The sequence below is a fragment of the Neovison vison genome, chromosome 5, assembly GCF_020171115.1.
Source record: "Neovison vison isolate M4711 chromosome 5, ASM_NN_V1, whole genome shotgun sequence".
Lineage (NCBI taxonomy): Eukaryota > Metazoa > Chordata > Mammalia > Carnivora > Mustelidae > Neogale > Neogale vison.
This window is the reverse complement of record NC_058095.1, coordinates 41351204-41375782: the sequence shown is the minus strand read 5'-3', so window position 1 is coordinate 41375782 and position 24579 is coordinate 41351204. Positions and strand designations below refer to the sequence as shown.

The 24579-nt window shown below is 37.2% G+C and overlaps 1 protein-coding gene across 9 annotated transcripts in view; it reads left to right on the top strand.

Annotated features, from left to right (window-relative positions):
- Window positions 1-24579, top strand: part of STXBP4 (syntaxin binding protein 4) — a 270874-nt gene that overhangs the window by 77381 nt on the left and 168914 nt on the right. For all 9 annotated transcript variants that reach the window (XR_006384565.1, XR_006384564.1, XR_006384562.1 and 6 more), the window contains 4 exons: window positions 10547-10723; window positions 17941-18057; window positions 18545-18594; window positions 20879-21012. Coding sequence is in view for 4 of the 9 variants with exons in the window: in XM_044248640.1 (XP_044104575.1) it covers window positions 10547-10723; window positions 17941-18057; window positions 18545-18594; window positions 20879-21012 (478 nt within the window). In the remaining 5 variants the exon portion in view is untranslated. The remainder of the gene's footprint in view (window positions 1-10546; window positions 10724-17940; window positions 18058-18544; window positions 18595-20878; window positions 21013-24579) is intronic.

Sequence of the window (24579 nt, the reverse complement as noted above, 5' to 3'; positions counted from 1 at the left end):
TTTATTGCCAAGTGCTTACAAAACTGGTAAAGTCTGGGGGCACCTGGGTGGCTCAGTCAGTTAAGCATCTGCCTTCAGCTCAGGTCATGATCCCGGGGTCCTGGGATCGAGCCTGGCATCAGCAAGGGAATCTGTCTCTCCCTCGGCTTCTCTCTCTCTCCCTCTTTCTCTCTCTGTCAAATAAATAAATAAAATCTTAAAAAAAAAAATCTGGTAAGGTCTGATTGTTTTGTGGATTGCATCAATGAAGTTTCCTGATTGTGATATTCTGTTATAGTCATGCAAATTACAACCACTGAAGGAGGCTTGTTGAAGCATACAGGGAACCCCTCTGTATTATTCCTTACAACTATGTGTAATCTACAATTATCTTTAAATGATTTTTTTAAAGCCCAAAAAGAGTCTTTTTAAGAAAAGAAATTAAAAATCTCTTACGATGATAGGCAGCCCTCCGAGTGGAGAAACTTACTTTAAAGAAAAAAAACTCAGTCGAATTTCTTTCTCAACGTTAATTCCCCTTTTGTGAATCAAAACATGACCCATGTATTTTCCAACATTAGACTTTGCCCAAGAAACTGCCTAAGTTAAAGACAGCTTGCTTGGAAAAGGAACACGAGAGCAGCCTGGTTGGCATCCTTGTTTGCCCAGACACCAACCATCTCCAGTGAGTCACCGGACGTGAATGTGGCATTCTCATCAAGCATTGGCAAAGATGTCTCTTTCAGAATCCCTGTTCCCAAATAGTTTTCTTCTTTAATGTAGAAAAGGCCTTAACCGTTTTAAGAAAATCTGAGCAGTAATTCTGTTATCCTGTTGATAGTACAGAACCCATTTGAATGGTGTCAGATCAACTAGAATCACAGAATTTTCCAAGTCTCAGGAATTTGGAAAGGAAGTGATGTTATTCTTCACAGAAACCTTCCAGTTCATTTGATGACCATATTTTCTGTAGCGTTTTGGCTCAGTTAGAACTGATGTTGGGGTTCTGGGTTCCCTGCTGTGAGCCACTTATTTTCTGGCTGTTCAGGGAACAATTCAACGCTCCGTTATCCGTTGTTCCACGCATGCCTGGTAGCGACTTACAAGGGAGACTTGGCAAAGGAATCTAAGACACATTTATTAAATGCTCTTTTCTATGGATGCACTGGGAAAGCCAGATGTACTCTTGATGAGGAACTTTCATTCCAATGAGAAGAAAGGAAAATAGAGCAAAACCACCCTCACTTCCTAGAAAGCATTGCAGAATAGGTGCCCTTTCGCTGGTGAGTTGTCAGAGGCATGTTTGCCCTTGTAGGCATTTCTCCCTGTAATTTTTCTTACTTAAAAAAAAGAAGAAGAAGAAGAAGTACAAATCTCTAAAATTTCATTAGTTGCTAAGAGAGCAACTTTCAGGGTGTGTTCTAACCATATATGTAGAGGCCAAAGAGTTTCTGTTTCTTGATGTGAGAGCAATATATATTAATTTGCTGACAAACTAGTAAATTTTGCCCAAGGAGGAAGTAGTGATAAGGCAGTTGACACTCTGAAACTCTTATCTTGGCGGTTCACCATGTGAGAAACGCTTTTGGTAGTCTTATTTCAATATGGGACTTTTGACAATTGGGTTAAGTGATTTATTCACAAACTATTTTAGAATTAAAAACAAGACTTCTCTAGTTGTATCTCACCCTACATAAATAAATCACCCTATTTAAAAATACTGTACTTTGATTTACTGATCCATATTAGATATCAAGGACTGTCACAGATAGTCCTTGAGTTTCAAATCAAATGGTGAATTCCATCATAATTCTTTAATATTGAAGGTAGCTGATTTCCTGATCTGATGGCTAGTGACATTCTGCCACTCCTGACGATATGGCCTTCATGTTATCCTGTATCCCCTCCTACCCCCTTTGGTTCTTCACTTCTCATATAGTCTTAATAATTATCCCCTTTTCCCAATAGATCTCCTTACATTGTAGTTAGTAACCTACTTTCTACCAAATCTGTTGCAGATATGTTCCCCTATATATAAATTGCCTTTCTGATTTTTTTCAAAGATTTTTTTTAATGCAGGTGTTTTTGTGTTGTCAGATCTTTTTCTTTCTGCTTTCTCCTTTTTAATAATTTTTTAAAAGTTCATTCCTTGGGGTGCCTGGGTGGCTCAGTGGGTTGAGCCTCTGCCTTCGGCTTGGGTCATGATCTCGGGGTTCTGGGATAGAGCCCCGCATCGGGCTCTCTGCTCAGCAGGGAGCCTGCTTCCCCCCTCTCTCTGCCTGCCTCTCTGCCTACTTGTGATCTTTCTCTTTCTCAAATAAATGAATAAAATCTTAAAAAAAAAAGTCCATTCCTTGCCAGATTTCAGATACATATTAACCTAGTTTTCAACTGTGTCTGTCTTTATTTAACCCATTTATGAAATTATTTTGTTTGGTATAAGGTATGAGATGGGGGGCTACACTTTATCTTTTTGTTTTCCCAAATAATTTGTTGTTGCCACTACTCATTGTGTTGTGATATTTCTGTTACCATAGATTAAACTGTTGCATAATCTATGGTCTGTTTGGGCCTATTTTTTTTTTAAAGACTTTATTTGTTTATTTGACAGAGAAAGATCACAAGTAGGCAGAGAGGCAGACTCAGAGAGAGAGAGAGAAACAGGCTCCCCGCTGAGCAGAGAGCCCGATGCTGGGCTCTATCCCAGGACCTGAGATCATTGTTTTGGGGCTATTTTATCTTTCAGTTGCTTTGTCAATAAATATTTATTGGGTGAATGAGTGTTTTATCTAACCCTTTGGCCAGTACCAACTATTGAATAACTTTATTTATGCCTTAAATCTTTGAACCGTGTCCCACTGTTTCTTTCTTGTTATTACTGTTGTTTTTCAAAATCTACATACCAGTTCTCACTGAATTCTTTTTCTTCCAAATGAACTTAAGAATATTATTACCATGCTATCTAGATTAGAACTTAGAACTCTTGGTCATGTGATTCCAATGAATTAAAACTCTAAAAGTTAAATTGAAAGGAACGTATTTGTTTGCAGCCATCTCTCTCTTAAACTCCAAGCTAGATGTTTGATAGCTTAAAAGTAGCCTTTGAGCTGTAGCAAGTTACAGTAAGCAGAGTTTACATTCTGATCAGGAAAGGAAGTTTGCAGTAGTGTAAATGTTTCCTTGAGCACCTTTGTAATCAGAATTGGAGAAGTAGGAAAATAGTTTTTTCTTTTATGTCAACCTTCACTAAACCAGTAAAGTGCTTGTTTAGGGTTAAATGCATTTAACTGGATTTGAACTAATTAATATTTATATTGTGAACAAGTTGCATGGTAAAATTTATCAGATAGGTGTACCTGTGTATCTGTCTTTGATTAGGGACTTCTGTTTGTAGACAGAGATTGAAAATTGTTTCTTTGGTTTTCTTTGATGTTCAGAGTCAGAGCTCAATTTTGCACCTTTTGGAGAAAGAGGCAGGTGCAGGTAGAGAAGCTGACAGCTCTTGGGAGGGTTAATTAGAGCTAATTATAATTTGATTGACCTGCTTTTCCTCCAGAAAGCTTAACCAAATCTTCCTTTGCAAAATGAGGATTTTGCTTTTTCAGACAAACTGAAGAAAATCTTTATTTCCTGGATTTACAAATGTCTATCATTTTACACACTTTACAAAGAAGTGTGTAATTCATAGAATTATGTAATTCATGGAAGCAGGAATGTGGGGGGTGGGAAAGGATGTTCACGATTATATAGTCCTTGAGAGCGTATATTAGCTTGCGATGAAAAACTGTACTTTGTAGGGAAATACAAACTAGTGTACATAATTATCTATATAATGAAAAAAACAAGAAATAATAATTGTCAAACACAGTGAAGTGTAACTGTCCCTCGTCCCACATAGTTTTAATGTAACCTCATTTGCTTGATAAATACTATGAAAGGATTTTTAAATTTATATATAAAAAGAATATAATGAAATGATTTACTTTTCATTAAGTCCTTTTCGTAGCATGGTTTATGGTTGTTATCGTAATTATTCAAATGAAATAGAGTCCTACTAATAGTCTTATAAAATTGAAACATTTTATGAACTTTTCTATGAAAGCTTCTTTCCTAATAAAATTCTCTAAGGTGGTTACTATATATGCAAAACAAAGTTGTCATTGTTACCGTCAGTCCCGTTGTATCTCATTTTTATGGTAAGTGGAGCACCTATGTTCATATTACATAGGGTTTTACTCTCCGTTTGTCTTCTAATTTGGGCAGTCAAGATTCTTTGGCTTTAGAAAGTTAGGCAGTAAAATACTTAACATTTTAATGACAGCTCAAGATAGGAGTAGGAGACACTAAGCATGTGATTAATTACAGACAACAGATCTATAAAAGATAAAAGTAAGAAAAAATCATTGTAAGCTGAAGTAGTCTGGCTGCTCAGAGAAGGTAAAATCTGAAGTAGATTTGAATGATAGACAAGAACCGAATGAAGAAAAAAGGGTAACGTGGAGGAAACAACGTGCTGGAAGATGTCCTCAAGGCAGGAGAGTTCAGTGTAAGGAAATTTGGCAAGTCGTGTAATTGGATGTGGTAATTGTGTAAGAGGTACTAAAGCTAGGAAGACAGATTTGGAGCAAATCGTGGAAAGCCTTGAAGTATGGATGTTGAGGATGTTACCTCAGGTTATCTTAGGTTGGTTACCTGAGCCGTATTTTAGGAAAATTGGTCCTTCAGAAGCATGCAGAATACGTGAGAGTGAAAAACACAGTAGGCAGGGTGATCATTTATGTGACTTTCCATAGTACCTAACGTTGAGGTGATGAGAACGTGAATCAGTAATGCGGTGGCAAGAATGCAGATTAAGGAGTGGCTGCAAATACATCATAAATGAAGACTTCACGGTGCTTAATAAGTGGTTAGGCTTGAAGGTGGGCTGGTGGGCTGGATGTATGCATGGAGGAAGGGCAAGGAAAGAGAGAGGAGAGAGCACGTTTCAGAGGCCCATAGAAACTTCCGTGAATTCATTTTCTTCCCCCAAGGGCATCCATGCTTACAGAATGAGTTGGGGATTCATTCGTGAATACCTGCAAGTTACTTTGAGATGATCCATTGGGAGAAATAGTATACACGTTTTAATAAATCTGATACACAAGTTAAGGAACCTATACATAACTTGCTTTTAAACACTTTTCCTTCAACAGCCCTCTTCCTGCAATAACCCTTAATCTTTTCTCACAAGCTGTAGTGGGACCAGGATCAACAAGAGTTCTCCAGTGAGTGAATGTCGGAAGCTGATAAGAGAAGTATTCTTTCAGGCTTGGTAGCATAAGTTACATTATACCAAGACATATATCTCTTTGCAGTCTCTTTTTTTCTCCAGTTGGCCATTGACATTTTGAAAGATTTACTGATTAGCTTAAAAATTACAGAATTTCGAAGGTTACTGATACGGATGTACTAGCCTAATTACAAACGTGCAACTGCTATTAATGCTTTTTCCTTCTACTTTAGGGAGCCGTTACGACTCATAACTAGAGAAGAGAAGGTTTTACATAATTGTTGCTAACATTAAAAAGACCTGTGCACATTATGTTATTATGTTCCCAAACAACTTCTCTAAAGTTCAATAACTGGTATTACTAATTGATTGCCTCAGGAAAGCCCTTAATAAATTGTCTAGTCTAACTCTCTAATCACATAGGTGATTATGTCTATCTTTCAAAAGCAGTAAAGAGGAACTGTACCAAGAACTGTAATTGTTTCTTTAACCTTCCTGTGAGAGTTGATGTTATAAAGTAGGCATTGTTATTTCCCATTATACAACTGAACAAACTGAGTTTCTTAGAGCATTAGAGAATTACACAGCCAGGAAAAAAAAAAGAAATCACAGATCAAAGATTCTGACCTAGGTATAGCTCATTCTAACAGTCATGTTTTCTCTTCTATGTCATGTTCCTTGTGGGGAAGAAATGCTGTATGTGGAAAAACACACAGCACATTGTCTTTTGTCTGAGCTTATACTGCCCTTTGTGTGAGTTGATAATACCCTTTGTCTCCTTTGTCAAAGGAGTGTTTGGTGTGATCCTTCCTGAAGATTCATTGTGAAATTGTAAGGTGGAAAAATCCTCATTTTACAATGAGACAGTATGAGTTGGAGGTATTTCTTCAGTGTCACCAAAAAAAAAAAAAAAAAGCCAAGTCAGAGATTGGACTTCATAACTCAAGATTCCCTTCCAGTCTCCATGTCCATTCTGTTCAGTATTAAAAAACGTAATGCTTGTGTTGATTTTTCTGATTGCTGTTGCCTCTTTGTTTCTCTTTTATTTCCTAACTTTCTAAGCTGAATTAATCTCTACCTAATACAAAATAATTCAATGAACTGGCTGCAGCATCTACCCCGATGGGATTTAGGGCTCATGGTGAGGTACTCAGAAAATTCTGGCTCAATTGTTACTGACATGGGAGGCTTTACAGTAATTTATTAGAAGACGACCCAGGAGGAAAAGGAAAAAATGGATTTATGTGATCCTGCATTGCTAAATACAGCACACTGCTGCTATCGGGTTTTTTTTTACTGCTTCCTCTAAAAGTCATCATTTCAATGCACTAATCTTTTAAACAGTCATTCAGTGGGAATTGGGCTAGAACTTTGCTAAGGGGTCACATTTACCAACCTGACAGTTATGCATTGACAAAAGAAATAGCATGAATTTATTCAGCATCAAAACCTCTGCATCTTTTACCACCCAACCGCATTTCACACTGTATTCCCATCAGTGAACTATCATGGCTATATAAATATTCCATCCAGATTCTTCATTTAATTAACTAGCATTCTTTGAACAAAAATAAAAATGCTGTCTTTATAGAGGAATAAAAGCTGCTTGAAGTGAGCGTGAAGGAGATAAATCATCACATTAGTTATTATTCATTGCAGCTATGGAGAATTCTCTGCCCCTCCTCTTTCTCTTCAGCAGCAGGATATTTTTTTTTTCTAGCTTGATTGAATGGAAAATGGGGAGCGGTGTCAGCAGCCTCGAAGATATTTTAGTGTATTGTCATGTCCACATCCTAAGCTCCTGTAGGGTTGGGCTGATATTGTCATCTATGAGTGTGTGTGTGTGTGTGTTTTAATCATTTTCTGAGTTTGAACAGACAGTATGGCTTTGTAGCCAAGAGCATGAACTTTGAGAGCGCACTGCCTGAGTTCAAAACCCAGTCCAGCCACTTTTTAGGTCTGTCCTTGACCTTTTGTGCTTTAGTCTTCCACCTATTAAAGGAGTGTAAGAATAGACACGCCTCCCACAGCAGTGTATGGATCCGCTGAGCTGGTCTGTGTAAAACGTGCCGAGTAGCACTGGCATCCATTTCCATCCTGTACGCACAGCCACAGCCTGCTGTGGGTTGATCAAGCGGTGACACTCGTGACGTGGTCACCTGGCCTGAACCAAATGATGTGGCTTGGTAAATACTCTTCTGTTTCCCCAGGTATTTCTTCCTAATAGTAGTACCCTTTGATGAGAAGACCACTGGGCTTAAAGATAAGGAAATCAAGTTCTTTGGGTTTTTTGCTGTTGTTTGATCTGAGTGGAGTTGACACGCAATGTTACCTCCGTTTCAGGTGTACAGCCCTAGTGATTCAACAACTACAGTTATGCCGTGCTCACCACAAGCATAGTTACTGTCTGTCACTAGGCAACACCGGTGTGATACCATTAATTCTGTTCCCCAGGCTGTACCTTTTGTTCCTGGGACTGAAATCAAGCCCTTTGAATCAGGTGTAGGAGGCCGTTGGTCAGCCAGACCTCTCCGTCCTGAGCCCTGCTGTCAGGTTGAGCTTTCTAAAGCACTCTGATCTCAAATCAATTTCTGCTCAAAAGTTCTTAAGATTTACCTGATACAAGCCCTTTGGGCGGTCATGCCATTTCTACCGAAGCCTGGCTCTTTCCCTGTCTCTCCTCCGCCTTTTTTTTTCCCCATTGTTCTCCCAGGAAGCACCTACTCCAGTCAAAATCAATCTAGTGCCATTTCTCAAATGTATCCCTTCTTGTCTTCTCTTCCTTTGTTCACATTGTTCTTTTTTTTTTTTAAAGATATATTTATTTATTTATTTATTTGACAGAGAGACAGATCATAAGTAGACAGAGAGGGAGGCAGAGAGAGAGAGAGAGAGGAAAGCAGGCTCTCTGCTGAGCAGAGAGCCCGATACGGGACTCGATCCCAGAAATGTGAGATCATGACCTGAGCCGAAGGCAGCGGCTTAACCCACTGAGCCACCCAGGCACCCCCACATTGTTCTTTTTGTCTGTCATGCCCTGCTCTGTTCTTCCACTTACGTAAGGCATACTTCATGTTCTGAACGAAACCAGGAAAAGGAAAGTATCCTTTATCCCCTTTGTATGTTGTTTTTAATCACATGATATGATGATCTAGATGCACTAGCTGCTAAGTAAATGTTGTTAGTGATGATGAAGTCTTCTGTTAGCTGTACTTTCAAACTACATTTAGAATCTAACCACTTTATACCATCTCCAACACTGTCACCCTTGTTCAAGCCATAGTTTTTACACCTGTCCCCTTCTCCCTGCTCCTCCTTGGCCCACCTGCAGCCCTCTCTCAACCCAAGAGCAAAACTAATCCACTTAAAATTTAAGTCAGATCGTAATCATTTCTCTGCTCCAAACCCTCCAGTAACTTCCCATCTCACCCTGGATAAAACCAAAGTTTTTGTGATGGCCTACCAAACCTCTTAAGATCGGCCATTCCACCCCAGCCTCATCCCTGACCTTACTCCTTGTGTCCTACGACTCCCTCCTGCCTGTCTCTTACCACTCTCAACTTAATGCCACACTGGCTTCCTCACTGTTCTCTAAAGATAGAACAAACAATTCCATCTCAGGGCCTTTGCACAAGCTATTCTTTTTGCCCCCCCCAAAAAGCTCCTTGGGAAACCTTCATAGCTCCATGCTTCATGCGGGTCTCTGATTACATCTCTGATTACATATAATCTCAGGGAGATCTTCACTGATAATCCCTAATTTACTGTATATCTCCCCAAACTATAATGTAAATTCAGGTCTGAAAAGGGCATGAGGGAGGACTTTTTGTCTGTTTTGTGAGGTGCTCTCTCCTCAGTACCTGAAGCAGAACCTGACACATAGCAAGTACTTAATAAACATTTATTGAATGTATGAGTGAAAAACTGACCCTTAAAAATATGTCCACGTTCTAACTCTCCCTTCATTTCAAATGCATTTAGACTCAAAAGCAGGCATCCTATAATAGCTCCAAGAAAATTAAAATAGCCATACTTGAATATTAGCCATGGCGATTGGAGCAGAAAGTTTCATTGTAGAAAAACGAGACTTCTGCATCAAGTAAAGGAAAATAAATGTTTTATAGTATATTAACTGCCATGCTAAATTATATTGGTGTCCGTGGGGAGGGGACTGTCATTGGCCTAACACCAAAGCACATTTTGAGGGAGCCCGTGTTTTTGGTCACCCCATCTTCTTCCTAAGGTGGAGAGTGTAGCTAGTATATAGTTTTGTTTTATTTGTTTCATCATTTAGTAGCAAAGTAAAATGGTGAAAAGAGCACTAATGTTGGAGTTCGGCAGACCTGAATTTAAACTCTGGCACTTCTTTGTGTCCTTGGACAGGATATGTAACCTCTCTGAGCCTCTGTTTAATTATGTATAAAATGGTTTTTAATAATGACTCTCTCTGATATTATTCTAAAGGTTAAATGAGAAAAGACACATGAATCATCTAAGGCATAACATGTCTAATAAATGTCTTGTGAGCATTGCACCCTATAGAAATAATAAGATGTTTTGCTACTGAATTCCACCTTTTGGCTGTTTGTTTGTTTGTTTGGAGAGAGAGAGAAGGGTTGCAAAATGGTGGTTTTGTTAAAGCATGGGGACAGGAACCTGGGGCAGAAAGAGCTTCTGCCCTGGGGTTGTGAGGGGTGTCTGATTATATACTTGGGAGTTGGGGGAGGTAAGGAAAAAGGAGGTTTCAAAAGGATTTTCATGTGTTGAGACTCAGGATACCAGAGGCCTTACCATTGTAAATCATAAGGGGGATGTAACAAACAGACTGATGTCTAGAAATAAGCTTTGGATCCTGGGCTTGGACCACAAGGAAGTCCACAACACCACAGATCTCTCAGCTATTTTTGACTCTTCCTAGAGCATCAGCACTACCACATACCGGAGTTCTGTGGAAGCCTACTCTTTGTGTCTGTTGAACCTGTTCTTAATTCTGTTCTCCAATTCCCTTCTACTTCCCTTATTTCCAAAATGTTATGCTAGGTGTGTGAAGTTGGGGATTCCATACTGAAAACTATCCAAGAAATCGAGAGAGGAAAAGTAAGATCAGGCATTTGCTCTACATAATAAAATAAGGTGGATACTAAGTTTTAAATTGAGATGTGAGGAGCACGTACCTATTGATTGAGTTTGGGAATTATAACTTCCAGAGGACGTAAAAGATTTTGTTCCACCTGTTTTGCCAAACTGTTTTTTAACATGGCATTTTTTTTTCAACGGCCTGAATTTTGAAATCCTCAGGAAGCCAAAGCTGTGGTTGAAGAAACCAGAGCCCTGCGAAGTCGAATCCACCTTGCCGAGGCTGCACAGCGCCAGGCACACGGGATGGAAATGGACTACGAAGAAGTGATCCATCTGTTAGAGGCCGAGATCACCGATCTAAAGGCTCAGCTTGCTGATTATTCGGACCAAAATAAAGTAAGCAAAACCGTCCTCTCTTTTAGTTACCATGGTTTCCTTGCCGTTGTCATGTATCCTGTTTTCATTTCCTTTTCATCTGCACTTCTAAACTAGGTCAGTGTTTGTCTTCTATTATTCAATGATAGGTTGGTGTGTCCTGATGGGATGGGGGTGGAGGGCTCCTGTGAAGGTTGTGAGTGTCCCTTTATCTGTATAGCTTGGGGTTGAAATAGCATGTGCCCCAACCTGATTTGGGTCATTGGTCAACATTGTACAGCTCAGACATAAAGTCCTGGAACTATTTAACATCTAATTGATTACATTGGGTTTCCCCTTTTGTTCCTAAACTTGCTAATTTGCCTGGTGGGGATGAGAGGAGGGGAGTCTAGGGATGGGTTTTGCTTGTTGATTAGAGCACTCGAGGAAGTGTGAATGTTAAATAATTTTTGCCCAGGGCCCAAGATAATTAACAGAAAGAAACAGAGTTTTAGTTTAATAGGCTCCAATTTCAATAGCAAAATACCAAATGCTGTTCAGAAAGCAAAGTGATCTCTTTTTAATGTGAATTTTTTTAGTTTGTGATTTTCTTATAACATAATACATACTATATTCATTGAAAGGTCTTCAAAAACTGTAATAGACATTTATTTCACCGAGATAGAAAATGAAGTAAATTGAAATAGATGTTTTATAACTTTTAACGAATTCACTTAGAGTAGGTATTTATATCTCTAATCCAGTACACTTTCAAGAAAACTTAAAGTGAATTTGAATACTTCATGTTTCTTTATATGAGTATAAAACAGTTAAATACCTTAAATATACCAAGTGGAAATGAAACCATTTTTAGAAAAGTAAAATACAGGAGAAAATCGGAAATTTTCTTTGGTCCGCTCTATGAGTCACTATTCCATTTCTCACATCTGCCCATTTAAACCAATTCCAAAAGATAGCTGATGTTCTTGTCACTCTTTGATAATACACAAGGCCAAGGGAAAATCATATTACTTGAAAAGGCAGCTATACTCAAAAATATTACATATATTTATTATTTTTGGCCCAATGTTTACATTCTGAAATCAGAGATACATGCTTATTTCATGTGAGTAACTTTAACATGATTCTGAAAATCTGGGAATTATCAAAATATCAAAAGTACTGTTTCTTTGCTGTGCAAAAGCTTTTTATCTTCATGAAGTCCCAAAAGTTCATTTTTGCTTTCATTTCCCTGGCCTTTAGAGATGTATCTTGAAGTTGCTGCAATATTGGGACAAATACTGGGTGTTATACATAACTAATGAATTGTTGAACACTTTAAAAAGTTTTTTTAATTAGTGAAATTTTTAAAAAGGATTAAAAACACATTTAAGAAGTACTGTTTTATATAAAACTCTATGTACTTCTGGAGGGATAATCAACAGTTTAAAAATACTCTCTAGGTAATACTCAAAGATTTCTCATGAATTTATTCTTTTACTTATTTTTTTTTTAAAAAACATAGATTATTTGCAATTCTCTGTCCCAGCTCCTAGCTGAGACACATTTTTGTCCTAAGTTGTCTGGCAATATAAGTAATTCAGGTTTTCTCTTTATCCACATAATGGGGTCTCATGCCATTCTTCGTAACAGGATTCTAAGCTAAGCCCTTAACTTATCTCTGAAAAAAAATCTTTTGTTTTTATTTTATTTTTTTTTAAGATTTTATTTATTTATTTGTCAGAGAGAGAGAGAAAGAGAACACAAGCAGGGGGAACTGCAGTCAGAGGGAGAAGTAGGCTTTCCATTGAGCAGACCAATATGGTCCTGGGATCATGACCTGAGCCAAAGGCAGACACTTGACTGAGCCACCCAGGCATCTCTGTTTATTTTTCAAAGAAAAAATAATAGTTGAGAGCATCTCAACATTTCCCAAACTCAGTGCCAGTGGAGAAAGAGAAGGAATCGTGTTTTGGTTGGTTTTTTTTTTTTTTTAATTATTTGAGATTGCTTTAAGAGACATGGACCAAGATATTACAGAACTCGGATTCAAAGATTCATTTTTAAGACACAGGTTCTTTTTGTAACAGTGTTTTTATTTTTCACTGTAAGTTTTCCTTTATCTCATCTCTATACTTACTTAATTACCTTTTTTGTTTTTGTTTTTTCTGTTTACCTCCAGCTTAGGAAGTAAAACATTGCCAATACCTTTGAAGATCTATTGTCCCTCCCCAGTTGGCATTCCCCTCCCTCACCCTCAGAAGTAACTGCTTTTCTAGATTTAGTATTAACAACTTTCTCAATAATTTTACCACATATCTTTATATCTCTTAACAATTAATGTTGTTGAGTCTTGCCTGTTCATCAACTTTATATAAATAGAAATGTTCTACATGTATTCTTCCTACTTGCTTTTTTCACTCAACCTCTTACTTTCGCAATTCATCTATTTGAAATTTATAGCCAGTTCATGTATTTTCATCACTTCTTTTTTTCATCACATTTTTGTACTCCCTTAAATGGAAATACTACAGTTATCTTGGTCCATTCTGTATTTGATGAACAGTCTGTTTCTGTTTTCTTTACTATGAACAATGCTGCTAAAAATATTTTTGTACATAACATCATGCTCCTCATGCGTAACAGTTTGTCTTGGGTTCATATCTTTGAGTGAAACTGCTAGGTTGAACGATGATCAATGAACTTTACTGGGTAATGCCTAATTGCGTCTAAAAGCCTTCGGACCAACTTTTACTGCAACCAGTAGTGAATGAGAGATACCGTTCACCTCATACCCTTGCCGACACTTTGTTTTCATTTCCTTTTAATTTGTATCAATCTGGGTAGGTGTAATAAGGAGATCTCCTTGTGGTTTAATTTGGATTTCCCTGATTACTAATGACTTGAAGTCACTGGCATACTGGGACCAGCTGGCGCTGGCTCACAGTCGGCAGTTGTGGGTATCTCTTCTTAATGGCATATTGAGCACTATCAGGTTGGTAGTTTGAAATCAGCCAGGGAAGAGGTATTTACACCCCCAGATGCTGTACACCAGGGCTTTTCCCCCTGGCCCAGGTAGCCAGTTGAGCATATATTTATATACTTGTTAGGCATTTGTATTTCTTTGTGAAATGCCTCTTCGTTACTTTCAACCATTTTTTCCCCATTGGGTTATTCTTTTTGTATTAATATGTAGTGATTGTACATATATGTTCCAGTTCCTAACCCTATATTAAGTTATATGTTATTGAAGACTTTTCTCAAATTTATGGCTTGCCTTTCCCCCAATGGTAAGATAAACATTGGTTTTCACATAGTTGAACTTATCATCAATGCTTTCCCTCCTGTCTTTTTAGAAGGTCTTCCATTCCCAAAGATATCCTTTGATATTTGCCCCTCAAAGTTTTAAAGTTTTGGGGGCATCTGGGTGGCTCAGTCAGTGAAGTGTCTGCCTTCAGCTCAGGTCATGATCTCAGGGTCCCGGGATTGAGCCCTTTGTCAGCTCCCTGCTCAGTGGGGAGTCTGTTCCTTCCTCTGCCCCTCCCGGCCCCCCACTCATGCACATGCTCTCTCTGTCTCTGTCTCTCTCTCTCTCTCAAATAAATAAAGAAAATCTTTTAAAAAATAAAAGTTTTAAAGTTTGATCCTTCTGTCATTGGTTTTGTGGCATATGTGTGGGTAGGGATCCATTTTATTCTGACTTTATTCTAAATGAATGAACTATCCCAGCACCATTTATTCAAGTCTCTTGTTTCCTGATTGATCTGCAAATCAGCTCTGTCGCATATCAAGATTTCATGTGTGTCTGTCTTACTGAGGGCCCTTTGTTGTCTTTCATTGGTTTATTTGCATGTTATTGTGCCAATAATACACTGTGTTGGTTATGATATCTTTTATAGTAAGTCTTGATTATCTGATCACCCTGTCTAGTCTTTTTCTTTAAAAGTATGTTGGTCGGGTGCCTGGGTGGCTCAGTGGGTTAAAGCCTCTGCCTTGGGCTAGGGTCATGATCCCAGGGTTCTGGGATCAAGCCCCGCATCAGGCTCTCTGCTCAGCAGGGAGCCTGTTTTCCCCCTCTCTGTCTCTGCCTGCCTCTCTGCCTACTTGTGATCTCTGTCAAATAAATAAATAAAACCTTTAAAAATAAATAAATAAATAAAAGTATGTTGGCTACATGACCCTTTGATCTCTTACATGTATTTTACACTTGGCTTATATATTCAATCAAAAGGGAAAAAAAAAAGAAACTATTGGAACTTTTACTGAAAGTACATTAAATATATAGATTAATTGGGGGAAATTTATTTATGATTGAGTCTTTATTAATAAACACAGTGAGGCACAGAAAGGTTAATTGCATTGTGACCAGAGAATCTAGTCTATAGCATACTAACTCTAAAATTTATTGATGGCTGCTTCACGGTTTACTATGTGACCAGTGTTCACACATTTCAAAGTAAGCTTGAAAGGAATTCTGCAGTTTTTTGATGTATCGTTTTCTATAGTCTACTAGATTGGGGTCATTAACTGTAGAGTTCAGTTCTTCTCTAATCATTTTAATTTCCTTGTCAGATAAATGCATTAAAATCTCCATTTTTAAAAAATTTATATATTTTGAAGTAATATTTTTAGCAACAGACAAGCTTAGAATTACATTACCATCCTTTATGGAATGTTGTGACTCTTCAATTTAGCAATCTTTTTTCCCCCCAATATTTATTTTTGATTGATATTAAAATAGTTACAGCAGCTTTCTTTTGGTATTCACCTGTGTGTTTTCCTTTCTTTTACTTCTAATTTTGCAGTGTGCTTATGTTTCAATTGTGTGTGTGTGGAAAACAACATATATCTGAATTTTTTCCTCATCTTACTGATTTTTGACCGTTAGTTGAAAAAATCTTTCCATTTATACTCTTTTGTTTGCTAATGAACTTGACTTCATTTCTACCCTCTTTTAAGTTATGCATTTTATGTGTCCTGAGTTTTTCTGATTATTTTTTTAGTTGTCATCTTTTACCTGTTCGCTTTTTATTTTGTTTTGTTTTAAAGATTTATTTATTTATTTGACAGACAGAAGTAACAAGGAGGCAGAGAGGCAGGCAGAGAGAGAGGAGGAAGCAGGCTCCTGATCCCAGTACCCTGGGATCATGACCTGAGCCGAAGGCAGAGGCTTTAACCCACTGAGCCACCCAGGTGTCCCTGTTCATTTTTTTTTTTTAATTGGTTCAGATTTCTCCTGTTTTCCCAATTCCCATTCCATTTATTTCCTTCCACTAGGCCAGAAGGTATGTGCTCCATTTCTAAGTTTTAATGTTAACATTCTGTTTTAACATAAACTATAAAAACTAATCACTAGCTTTCACCTTTTTCTAAATATTATGAGCACTTTAAAACATAAATCCCATCATCCCTTCCTACTTAATTTCTATTTTTATCAGCATTTTAGTTCTTTCTTGACTTTTAACACCATAAATTAGACACTATTACAGTCCATTTTGTGCCGTCAACCTTTATTTAAATAGATGCCCATGTTTACCATTTTTTATGTTCAGCATTCTTTTTGCATCTCAGACCTTCTTGCTAAAATTATTTCCATCCTGAAGTACATGTTTTAGAAATGTGTTTAATGAGGATCTGTTGGTAACAAATTCTCTTCAGTTTTGTCGGTCTGAAAACATCTTTATTGAACTCTTGCTCTTGAAATACATTTTTGCTACATTTAAAGTAAGTTGGCATCTAATTTCTTTCAGTGTTTTTATTCCATGGTTGCAGTATCAGCAGTCAATCTGTTATTTGTTTACAGTCCGTTGTTTCTTTCTAGATGATTTTCAAATCTTTTTATCTTCAGTATTCAGCATTTTGACTATGAGTCATGTATTGACTTATTTTTATTTATGTTGTTTGAGATTCACTGAGGAATCTGGTCTGAGGAACAGTATCTTTTGTTATTTCTGAAAAACCCCAAATTATACTGAGCAGTTTCTCCTTCATTCTTTCTGAACCCTCATGTGTAATTCAGATGGGGAGTATGCTAGATCTTCATCTAGTTATATTTTCCTTGCTTCTCCTTCTTTTATATTTTCCATTTTTATTTTTCTGGTACATTATGAGAACCTTCTTTGGCTCTGCCTTCCAGTTTACCCATTCTCTTTTCAACTATATCTAATTGAATATTAAACCCATAAATGATCTTTTAATTTTGATTATATTTTTATTTTTAAGAATCATTATTTTATGTCCTATTGATCTTTTATTTCTTTTCCCTTTGTTATGTTTTAAATTCCTCCGTATTTTTTAAGACATTAAACATTTTAGTCTGTATCTGATCATTACAGTATCAGTTGTCTTTATGTGTCTGTAACTTATTTCCTTCAGCTGGCTTTTATTCATGGTAGCTTATCTCCTGAGGTCATGTTCTTTTGACACATTATATGTACACATTCTTTGGGATCTGAGTTTAGAAAATCTCCCTCCACGGAAGTTTTGTGTTTGCTTCTACCAGTCTGGGACTGTTTAAATTAAAATTTAAGCTTACAAATTTACAGGATACATGGGTAATACAAATTATGACCTCAAACCTTCATGAGTGGGGGCTTGTGATTAGAAGTTATAGGGGAGACTTTTTTTAACCTACTTGCCAGAAGCAAAAGCAAAATCATATATTTACTTCTATAAGGTTTGTTTCTTTCCAGTTTACCCATTAAAGTTCTCTCATTTGCCATCTGTGCCTGAAGATGTACCCTCACAACAAATTATGCTACACTGCATGCTTACTCTAATGACTGAGTTCATCCAGCATTGTTGTTGTTTGTCTTCATGGAATTCCTTTACTGTCCATGGGATTCCTTTACTTCCTTGCCAGCTCAGCTTTACATTGGACATATTACGTTAAATATATATGTATATCTTCAGCAATTTTCGTTGTATCACATTGGTAGCAATTCCTGTCAGCAGCTGGCAAGCCATATTGTAAAAAACAAAACAAAACAAAAACTGATAAACTTAATTTAAATGTATTTTACTGTAAGAATCAACAAAGTCATCTACAGCTTATCTCATAAAATTTGCAGCATCCCTGTGCAGTTTAACTTCTAAATATGAAATTAGTTAAATGTCCCCCCAGATCAGAAGATAAATACAGTGAGAGAAAATAAGTAATATGGTAATGTTGGTATCAGTTAGTAAAAACTGAAAATAGGAGCCACTGATGTAAAAATCAAAGAAATGAGTAAAACCTTCTTTTTAATACCTCTGTCCAGGAAAGTGTTCAGGAGTTAAAAAAGAGAATTACAGTACTCGACTGCCAATTGCGAAAATCAGAAATGGCTCGAAAAACTTTTGAGGCATCCACTGAAAAGCTTCTTCATTTTGTAGAGGTAAACTTTCCCATTATATTACTTTATGTCCATTTTTAAGATATCTGTAGATGACTGACGTATAGTCAAGTGTCCTAGTGTTTGGTGGCTATTGAAACATTCCCTGCCTCAAAATAACGATGCTAACCTATAGTCAGTTTTAAAATTGCATAGATAATGAAAAGACCAGCTAACCAATAGATTGTTAAGAGAAATAATTGATAGGATAACATGATCCCAAATATACACTATGTTTTAATGAACACTTTCTCAAAACTCTTAATACTATGTAAATGTTATTTGATAAATATTTACCCTATAAAGAAATGTTTCCATAGTTATTACACATCCATGTCAATGGAATTGATTTTGCCCACATGTAATAGAAACACCTTTTAATAAATTGGGAGTGGGAAGAGAGGGTAGGTTATAAATACTAGTTAAATAAGAAAAGACATCCTAAAAATATCAAACTTAAAATCTCCTTTACTGTCTTGTTTGTCTCTAGACTATTCAAGAATTATTTTTTGATAATACTTCTCCTTTATCAAATTTAAGGTAAGAATATTTAAGTGTTTTCTGTAGAGTATGATTACGTTTTTCATTTGGTAATTGTGATTAAAATACTAAAATCTCTTAAATAATCTTAAGATGTAACATAACTCCTATTGGATACTGTTTTTTCATGTTTTGTGGAAATAGATACAAGGACATGTTGTTTTGACCCCATCTCTGTAAAAAAATTCCTGGAGGGATTTAGCCAGTCATTATAACCTAGAACTTGAAAATTGAGGTAGGAATCACCTATATTGTTTTTGTCAGGAATTCTGTAAAAATGGGATTACCTTGAAGTTCTGTAAGCATCCTGTGTATGAATAAAAATTACTTGAAAGGTCAGTCTCAAGCCAGCAGATCAGTTGTTATGGCAAACAGAATTTTATAAAACATGTTCATGCAATCAGTTTCTTTCATTTTCAACATTCAGTAGACACAAATAAAAGGAATACATTTGGAGGATACACCTTGGTTTTGTTATTATTCACAGTTTGTTTCCAATTTAAAGTTTCTTACTAAGAGCTACAAACTTACTAATAAGATTTATGTATTTCATACAGCAAGTTTATGGTCATTTTGATACATAATGAAAGATAGACAAAAGAAAGTTTCCTGTTTATACATTTTCAAAGCAGGTTTTTCCCTCATCTTATAATAGCTGCCACTAGCAATGTATTTCTACTTCTAGCAATAAAGGCTTGCAGAAACAGGAAAACTCTGCCCTTTGCTATAAAAACAGCAGTTTAATAAATGAAGTTGATGGGGCACATGGGTGGCTCAGTGGGTTAAAGCCTCTGCCTTCGGCTCAGGTCATGATTCCAGGGTCCTGGTATTGAGCCCCACATCGGACTCTCTGCTCGGCAGGGAGCCCGCTTCCTCCTCTCTCTCTGCCTGCCTCTCTGCCTACTTGTGATCTCTGTCTGCCAAATAAATAAATAAAATCTTTTTAAAAATAAATAAATAAATAAAGTTGAATCATTGTGTTCTTATTATATTTTAGGGTTTCACATGGCATTTTTTTTTTTACTTTAGAAGAATGTCTATGGTAGTATTCTTTTAAAAATATTTTATTATTGAAATATAGTTGACATACAATGTATATTAGTTTCAGGTGTACAACATAATAATTTGATTATTCCATATGTTATGCAATAATAGTACATTTTTTAATTCATTTTATTGTAATTCCTTATTCTAATGAAAAATCTGACATTTTATTGCTATCCATGCTGCTAATGATGTAAGATAATTATGTGAATTTTATGATAATTATTTTCAATAAGAATTTAAAATACTTAGCAAGCAGATTCCCCTTGTGTGTTTAAGTATATCCCCCATCCCAAGCATCAAGTCTCATGACCTTGAATAATATTTCAGAAGTTTTGGCATTAAATATGAAGGTCAAAAATTACTATTTAAAAGCCAAAGCCTGGGTGTCTCAGTGGGGTAAAGCCTCTGCCTTTGGCTCAGGTCAGGATCCCAGGATCCTGGGATCGAGCCCTGCATCGGGCTCTCTGCTCAGCAGGGAGCCTACTTCCTCCTCTCTCTCTCTCTCTCTCTCTCTCTCTCTCTCTCTGCCTGTCTCTCTGCCTACTTGTGATCTCTGTTTGTCAAATAAATAAATAAATCTTTAAAAGCCAGAGCCTACCCTTGTCTCAAACTGGTTCAAGAAAAAAGGGTAACCTTAAAAAACATTAAGCAAATTTTCACCACATCTTAGAAACTTAAACTCTAGAAAAATATGGTTCAGTCTTTTTTTTTTTTTTAAGATTTTATTTATTTCTTTTAGAGATAGCACGAACAGGGGGAGCAACAGGGCTCAGGTAGAAACAGGCTACCCGCTGAGCAGGGAGCCCGATGTGGGTCTCGATCCCAGGACCCCGAGATCATGACCTGAGCCAAAGGCAGATGATTAACCTAACCAACTGAACCCCCAGGTGCCCCATGGCTCAGTCTTTTTAATATACTCTATCTTCTGTTTAATGCTTCATTTGAATTTTTACAAAACTAAAGACTACATCATGTTAGTGTAACATAAGAACTCACAAAATAAGCCCAACAAATGATTTATTCCTCCTTATTATGAGGTCAATCTAATTCTTTAAATATGTCTTTCTTGCATAATAAAGAACTGAAAACAAATGTTTTGTGATTACTTCATTTTATGGCTCCAAGAATACACTATTCCCAGAAGTACAAATATTTTTATACATAAGAATTCAGATTAAGTCAAAATGGATGTTATTTATTGAATGATAAGTTCAACTTTCTGTTACTGCCCTCACAGTGAGAGAAGAGCCATGTTAGCTTCTCAGACGTCTCTTGCACCACTGGGAAGGAATGGACGTAACATCCCAGCAACGCTGGCTCTTGAATCTAAGGAACTTGTTAAATCTGTTCGGGCCATACTTGACATGGATTGTAAGTTTTCTGCCATTTTTCACTTTCTTTTCTTTCTTTTTTTTTTTTTTTTTTTTAGTAATTTATTTAACAGAACAAAAAGAAATTTTAAGCTTGACAGTTTAATTTTGTTAAATGTGTTGGTTTGTCTACAGTAAAATTAATAGCTAATTGATAAAAAAACAATCTTAATACACTAATTGTAGGGGGAGAATATTTATTTAAAGTGCCTAAAATGGCTTCCAAGAGAAGATAGCTGATTACCTGTACTTCCATCCAAAGTCTTTTTGAAGTGGGAGAATGAACAGAAAAATAAATCCACAGCAGCACTGGAAACCTGAAAGATTAGAACCCACATTGAGGAATTTTTGAATAATATGCAACAGATAGGATAAAATTGAAGGTACAGCCCAGCTGAGCAAAAGACCCCAAAACACAATAAAGATGAACAACAAAACTGCTGAAACAGTGAGTTAAGTAGAACCATGAAAAAACTTCCAGATCACAGGCAGGGAAAACTAGGAACAGATCCTTGGGCAGTCGGCAGGGTAATTAATTAAAGGGCTGTGGAATAGCTGAACCAGTTCCCTCCTCATCAGAGCTGCTGGCTCAGGCATTTACTCCTAAGCCAGGGCCAAGAGAATACCTTTCTTAAAAGAACTACATGATCTGTCACTGGACACCCCCAGAGTCAGCACTGGGCCAGAAAGAGAAGCAGGGCAACTGGCTAAGTAACTTCCAACAACCCAGCATACAGGGAGATCCTTGGGGAGAGCTTAAATGACTGGACATTGCCATCCTTTCCTCCTCCTGCCTCCCAGCGCTTTTGGCTCTTCATGGATTTAGTCTCCGTTTTTATCTGTTTGTTCTTATGTTTATCTGTCTGCTGGTTGGCCTCTCCCATTCCACGATCCCTGTTTGCCACTCTTAATCTTCCCTATGCTGGGGAACATATAAAAATATAAGTGTGGGGCGCCTGGGTGGCTCAGTGGGTTAAGCCACTGCCTTCGGCTCAGGTCATGATCTCAGGGTCCTGGGATCGAGTCCCGCATCGGGCTCTGTGCTCAGCAGGGGGCCTGCTTCCCTTCCTCTATCTCTGCCTGCTTCTCTGCCTACTTGTGATCTCTCTGTGTCAAATAAATAAATAAAATCTTTAAAAAAAAATTTTAAAAAAATAGAAATAAAAATATAAGTGTGGAGAGGCACAGATGAAATTCTTTGTTAACAAAGTATCCAAGTTTTGAGTAAAGTCCTAGGTAGCAAATGGTTTGGCTTCCTTTTTAAAGACGCTTTGGGGGTAATTTTTAACTTCAAAACTATGTCACAAAAAGATTTGAAAGACATGCCTCTAATAGTATCTGCTCAATTTCTGCAGGGAGGTCTTTTGTTCTTAATTTTATGTAACCTATTACATTTTTTAAAAATCAAAAATTATATTTCAAAAACCCTATAAGAACTCTTTATGTAAACAAATTCTGTAGGTTTCAGATGAAAATAATCAGTTCTAATGTATTATATGTATACTCAGAATTTTATATATTAGACATTTTTAAATGAGGGTGGGAACAGTGGAGGGAAACACCTGCACACACACACACACAGCCCAGCGGACATTGCGATCATCAGTTTTAATTACCTCGCTAACATTAACCTTTACATTTGTCAAACATGATTATTCAAAGAAAATATTTGAAATTCAGCAGAACTTCTTTGGAAGAAAAGTGAAAAATTCCATCTGCACTTTTTAGCTGTCATAAGATTGTACCAAGTCTGCTGTTTAAACTAGCCAATAGTTTCTGCATTGTCTTTTTATGTAGAAATATAATTGCTAATATTGGCATATATTCCCAGTCCTTTTATAATTTTTATGACTTGTCTTTTTATGTTTGATAATTCAGATAAACTCAGCTCGTTTTTCTTTTTCTTTATGCAGTAGGTTTTTTCTGTATGTAATGAAAAGCAGAAAATCACTACCATGAGGTAGATAATTCAACTGCAGTCTCTAACCTCATTTCCTTTGGTGTGACTGTCTGCTTATCGCAAGTAACAATTTGGAATTTTCTCTTGGGTAATTACCTCTGCTTTCTTCTTAGCATAAGTACACTCTGGGATGTTATACGATGGGATTTCCTCAGAAATGAGAATCAGATTTCTTGGGTATTATAGCTTAAAACCAGTCCCTGGGGAATATGTAGGAGATAATTCTGAACCTTTTTTTGGATGGTGGCCTCCACTGAAATCTCACAGAAGCCCTGTTCCCAGACATGTGCAATCACACACATTTGCATCCTTCTTCAGCGTGTGCATAAACCCCGACTTAAGATGTAGGATCTTAATGTAGAGAACACTAATGCTTCCTATAGCCTTGCATACCTGGCCCTTCAGCTCTCGTCAGGATGCCTTTAGCAATGGAGAAGGATGGGGCTCCTGGAGGCAGCCCAGAGGACCAATCTGAACCCACGTAAACAGTGCTCTGCAGAAGCCCTGCAGATCCCCAGAGGTGCCCCAGGGATCATCCCAGTTGGTCAGCCAACTCCACTGGGCAAATGACTTCATCTCTGGTTCTCTCTCACCATGTGAAAGGTGGAGCTCACAATAACTGAAGTGACAGGATTGGGGGATCAAGTGAGATACTTGGGAAGTGGCAAAACAAGCACCTGGTAGTAGAAGATATTCCACAAGTGACATCATTGCTGCTGGTGCTGCTAATGCTGGCACCACATTCTTACTATTATTTAAAGCAGCTCATTTAAATGTACTTTCTCCTCTGTGCAGAGTATTAAGTAATTATTATCTACATCTTTTTTTTAAATTTTTTATTTATTTGTTTGACAGACAGAGATCACAAGTAGGCAGAGAGGCAGGCAGAGAGAGAAGAAGGGAAGCAGGCTCCCTGCTGAGCAGAGAGCCCTATGCAGGCCTCGATCCCATGACCCCGGGATAATGACCTGAGCTGAAGGCAGAGGCTTTAACCCACTGAGCCACCCAGGCGTCCAGTAATTATTGTCTAAATCTTCTTTTAGTTTGGAGCCATTTGAAAATAGAGTAGATGAGAGCTTTTCTTAATATATAACATTTAATGTTACTTTCAACTTTGAGTTAGAATGTAACCATCACAGGAAACCGTGGTTAAGTGTCTGAATCAGCAGCTTATCTTTCAGTTGTTTATTGCTCACTATAACAAAACTTAGGTGTGTTCCATTATACTGCCTCCACTGAAATGTTATATAGACAAATAGGCATTTTTCAATTGGTATTGGACCCCTCCATCAATATTTACATAGTCAGTATCGTAATGTGTTAGTGTAATCTTTATTTGAAAGAGCTACTTGTTTTGAACTGCGGTCTTCGGCCGACATCTAGATTGACAAAATAATCCTGTAACAAAAGCAGGAAGAAGCAGTTCTTTTTTTTTTTTTTTTTTTAAGATTTTATTTATTTATTTGACAGAGAGGGAACAAGCAGGGGGAGTAGCAGAGGGAGAAGTAGAAGCCTGCAGAGCAGAGAGCCCAGTGTCCGGCTCTATGCCAGGACCCTGGGATCCTGACCTGAGCTGAAGGCAGACGCTTAGCAATGGAGCCACCCAGG